The sequence below is a fragment of the Brassica oleracea genome, chromosome C6, assembly GCF_000695525.1.
Source record: "Brassica oleracea var. oleracea cultivar TO1000 chromosome C6, BOL, whole genome shotgun sequence".
Classification (NCBI taxonomy): Eukaryota; Viridiplantae; Streptophyta; class Magnoliopsida; order Brassicales; family Brassicaceae; genus Brassica; species Brassica oleracea.
This window is the reverse complement of record NC_027753.1, coordinates 25,373,015-25,377,976: the sequence shown is the minus strand read 5'-3', so window position 1 is coordinate 25,377,976 and position 4,962 is coordinate 25,373,015. Positions and strand designations below refer to the sequence as shown.

At 37.3% G+C, this 4,962-nt stretch overlaps 1 protein-coding gene across 1 annotated transcript; it reads right to left on the bottom strand.

The window, feature by feature from the left end:
- Positions 1 to 2,160: 2,160 nt before the first annotated feature.
- Positions 2,161 to 3,378, bottom strand: LOC106300996 (glutathione S-transferase U20). Its single transcript, XM_013737293.1, has 2 exons — positions 2,980 to 3,378; positions 2,161 to 2,666 (listed from the first exon to the last, which is right to left on the bottom strand). Exons 1-2 carry the CDS (start codon positions 3,292 to 3,294, stop codon positions 2,328 to 2,330), a joined length of 654 nt encoding a protein of 217 aa, XP_013592747.1. The 5' UTR covers positions 3,295 to 3,378; the 3' UTR covers positions 2,161 to 2,327.
- Between the last annotated feature and the right edge of the window lie 1,584 nt (positions 3,379 to 4,962).

The following is a 4,962-nucleotide window of genomic DNA, read 5'->3' as shown; positions in this document are numbered from 1 at the left end:
CAATCATAAAGCAATAAAACAAGTCGTATCGAAAAATTTAATCTTTGAGACAATCAGAAGTCTCAAAATCCATCAGGTCGTCATTTGCAACATCGGATTCTTTATCAGCCTCATAACCGGAATCATGGACCATGTGAGCCTCCGGGTTCTTGTCCTTAATACTTTCTTGGTAGAGCTCACATAAGTGCTTAGGAGTTCTACAATTCTTGGCCCAATGGTTGCTCATCCCACATCTGTGACAAACGGATTTGGTCGAGTAAGACGGTTTGGATATACCGCCTCGACCTCGTCCATAACCGCCTCGGCCACGGCCGGGATTGGAACCACAACCACGGTTATTGTGGTTTCCTTTCCGGCCGGCCAAGTATCTATCTCGGCCGTTCGAGTAATTGTCACGGTTCCTGTATCCACCACGGCTCTTGCCGTGTGATCTCTAATCATTCTGGATGTAATTGCACTCGTTGGGATTTTTCTTTTCAACTTCATTGGCCTCTGGTAATGGGGCATATCCGACAGGTCTAGCTTCACTGTTCTTCATCAGGAGCTCATTGGTTGTCTCGGTCAGTAGCAGGCACGAGATCAGATCAGTGTATATGGCGAAGCCTTTCTTCGGTACTGCTGCTGCAGGATTATGTTTGAGGAATGAATCGTAGAGAATGTTTTCTCAAGTAACTCTCTTCGGTTACTACTTCACCACAAAGTTTCAGCATGGAGACCGTCTTAAACAAGACCGAATTGTACTCATGTAGTCTCTATTTGAGATTTTCGACATCTGAATCACATCATCATTTCAATTTAGGTTCACAATGTGATCATGTGGCCGCATGGTATAACAAGCTCGGCCACAAACTTGTCTTACGCATCTATGAGAAAACAATCAATCTAATCGACCATGGTGCGAGCAATCAAACCGCACGGCTATGTAGTCAAGCAATAGGATCGGACGTGTAAAACTAATTCACCATGGTGCGAACAATCCTAATATATGATTCTACATGTGCTAGGCGGAGATAACGGCCACACGGCCATATTAATTTCAATGCAATCAGATTCGAATTCATACGTTTCTACATGTTGGTCGATTTTAAACAATACGAATGCAATTCAATTTCAGATTCATATGTATAAAGACAACCTTAGCAATTTATGAATTTAGGGTTTCAACTTTAAAACTATGGCTGTCGGTTTTAATTAAAGGTTTCAAGGCCTTTAGGATTCAAGTTCTATATCAGATTACTTCAATCAATCTAACAATCCTAAAACATCAAACATCAAACAATTCAATCAATTAAAAATCGAATTCAGTCCTTTAGGGTTTAGGGTTTCGATTCCTAAATTTAGGGTTTCTCAAAATCAAATCAGGAACAATCAATTTAAGTTCTAAGGAATAAATTTCTATATTTCTAGTTAAGAGATTGCCGATTTTAATCTTGTAGGTTTTAGGGTTTTTGATCAAGATCAAAGTTTCCATAATTATGGATTAGGGTTTATGATCAATCTAGGTTCTCAGATTAAGTTATACCTTTGTTTGTAGACCACCTTTAGAGAGAGAGAGAATCGATCGGATGCAATCGGGTCGCGAAACGGGACGATCGCGGGCTAGAGGCGTCTCGGCTGCGAGCTGCGCAGAGATCGGGTCGTCTCGGGTGCGATCGCGTCTTCGGGTTTTGATCGTGAGCTGGACGGTTCTTCTGAGCTGAGAACGTGATCTGAGAACGTCTAGGCTTCAAGAGGGATCAATTGAGTTCTTGATTGAACTAAGAACAAGATTAGGGTTTTGGGTGTGGTCGCCGGTTTTGGCTTTTTAGGGTTTGAGAGGTTTTGATTTGTCTCAGGGATCTAGAGACGATCGTGCTGATAACGTGTTGTAAAAGAATGGGGAATTATCTGTGTATTATTAATGAACAATAGAGGTTCCTTGTATAAGGATTACAAGTATAGGAAAAATGAAATTATCCAAAACCTAATACAACAGAAAATAGGAAAAAATCTAAAACAGATAAATGGAAAACGTCCTAAGACTAAAGTCGGCCAAGAGCCGACTCTCTCTCCTCTTGGTCACGGCTACGGCTGGGCCTAGACTTGGCTCTTGGGCATTCTCTTCTGATCTTGGTTAATAGCAATCCACTACATGATTTATAACAAATACGACTTTATATTTGAAAATATATTTTATTTAAAAATGCATTACTCAGGATCCATACAACACCACCACACAAAGGCCGACGCTTGCCCTCACGCATTATTAGGAAACACACAAAAACCAAAGTTAAAAACAGACCACAGCATCATCAGAAACAGAAGGCACAAACAAGGTTTTATTCAGATCAGAGATTATTCTTCCTAAACTCAGCGGCGTACGCAACAATTTTCTCTTGGTCGGGGAGAGACTTAGACACACTCTCTTTCTCCATACACCTCTTAGCCCAAGCAATCAGTTTTGGACTCTCTGCCTCGATGCTGAAGTTACCAAACTTCTCGTATGCTCCGAACCAACTGTAGAATGTAATCAGTGCAATGTCTACATATCCAAAGCTATCTCCACCAAAGTAAGGTTTGTCTCCAAGCTCAGCTTCAAGAATCTTCACTGCCTCAATAAACTCCTTCACCCCTGCTGCTTGTTCCTCACCTTTCTTTCCCCATATCTTGAACTGGGCATCACTAAACTGTACATCCATTGCGCATTGTAATTAAACATCGAGTCATTATTTTAGACAGTAAAATAATTGTCAGAATGCTTTTAAGACATCAAATAAGCTTTAAGATGAGTCTAGAAACAAAACCAGTATTCTAAAATGCGGTTGCGATGTACACTATCCTGATTTCATGATATACAGTACAATGTTATATGCGGATTTAAATCGTATAACTTTTCTGAAAGTAACAATTTGCAAACTTAACCCAAATTCATCTAAACCCTAACTATTGGAAAGTTTTAATTAAAAAGACTTATATAGGGCACAAAAGGAATTTGGTTACCTTCTTGTCCACGAAATCAGCCCAAAACCTAGCCTGAGCTTTCCCGTAAGGATCAGAAGGGAAGAATGGGTTCTTGTCAGACCAAGCCTCGTCCACGTACTGGACAACATTGAGGGACTCGCAAACCGGTTTACCGTTGTGGATCAGAACCGGGACCTTCTTGTGAATCGGATTACTCTGGAGGAGCAAAGGGCTCTTGTTCGTGAGATCCTCTTCTCTGGCCTCGAACACAACACCTTTCTCCCTCAACGCAACTCTAGCCCTCATACAGAACATGCTTGGCCAGTAATCAAGAAGAATCGTCGAGTTCGCCATTGGTTTAGATCAATAAAGCTCACAAAGAATGATATGCTCTTGATTTATGTTCAAGATGAACAAGGCAGTGTGTGGTTAAGAAAGGTGCGAGTGGATAATGATTTTTATAGGGGAAGATAGGAGTAGGGTAGACGTTCGGATACCCATTCGGGTTCGATTCGGATCTAATCGGGTTTCGGGTTTAAAGATTTCAGCCCCGTTCAGATATTTCTAAATTTCGGTTCAGATCTTTGCGGATTCGGTTCGGATTCGGATAACCCATTTAAATTATTTTTAAAATTTTAATATTCATTATGTGCTTAAAATTTTTCAAAATCTATAAATCAAAATAATATATAAATTTTTATAATATATGTCAAATACCTAAAATTAAAATATAAATTGGTTTGATTTAAATATTTGGATAGAAAATCAATAGATATTTCAAGTATTTTTGGTGTTTTGAATATATTTTAGCTATTTAGACATTTACTTTTGACTATTTATGTATATTTTCAAGTGTTTTAGACAATTTTAAAGTATCTTATATATTTTGGATATTTTTAATATATATTAAATCTAAAAATAAGTAATATATTTAGGTATATAAATCTATTTCGGTTATATTCGGATACAGAGATACTTCGGTGCGGGTCAGATTTGGTTTTGATTTTTTAAATACCAAAATTTTGAACCCTTTCAGATATTTAATTAATTTCAGTTTAGGCTTTGTACTACTTTTTTGGATCGGGTTAGGTTCGGTTTTTCGGATCCTGATTTTTTTGACATCCTGTACAAGGAGCATCTCCATCAGCGGAGTTATCACTCAAAGTATCTACGATTTTTTTTTTGTTATGTCACATCAACTTTATTAAAAAAAAGAAACATCAGAGCATTTTTAATGCAGTATTATATTAATACCATTTATAACAAATGAAATTTTAAAATAGAACAAGATAAATCGTACGTATTAATAGGGTATTTTAACAGAAACGAGAACTTCCCGCCTAAGAAACAGATCTCAAGTTTTTTTTTATCTGTCTTCTCTCTTTTAACTTTATTTATTTATTTATTATTCTTTGAGTAAATGATGCTCATGGTCCAAGCATAAAACCTTTTAAAAGTATAGAAGTTCATTTTTAATTTGTTAGATAATTTCCCGCCTATATAATATATGTTTCACAGGGATATTAACACTTCTTTTTAACTGACTAATCTACAATTTACTCTTATGAATGGCTTAGATCTAAAGTCCGGTTAAATTTCTCTAGTCAGTAACCTGCTTCCCATGCGAATTTCAGGATGTAGATTTCTCTGGAGCTCCACGAAAACTAGGCAATGTCACTGGTAACTTCAAATTAGTGGAGTTTAGAGATCTTGAGTCACTGGTTTGCTATATCTCGATACTTGTGTTGTGTCCACCTACTCTACTTCCTCGTTTGCATTATTGTAACCTAGTTAGGTGGTGTACATATAACACGTGCTTTTGATTAACGTGCAAATGAGTCAGTACGTATTAGTTTATGTATTTGTATCTTGGAGAGAGTTATATCATACATAATGTCTATGTTCAGAGTCATTGCTAACAAAACGTTATTATATTTAGGTTGGTTATTCTATTATTGGGTTGCAGTAGTTTGTACATTTAAAATTAGATGCACAAAAAGGGGTTAATATGCATTATTCTAA

Bases quoted from the DNA above. Each gene is read 5' to 3' on its own strand.
- LOC106300996 (XM_013737293.1), bottom strand. From the start codon at position 3,294: ATGGCGAACTCGACGATTCTTCTTGATTACTGGCCAAGCATGTTCTGT. The intron at 2,667-2,979 runs GTAACCAAATTC...ATGGATGTACAG, and splicing joins CTGATTTCGTGGACAAGAAG to TTTAGTGATGCCCAGTTCAA.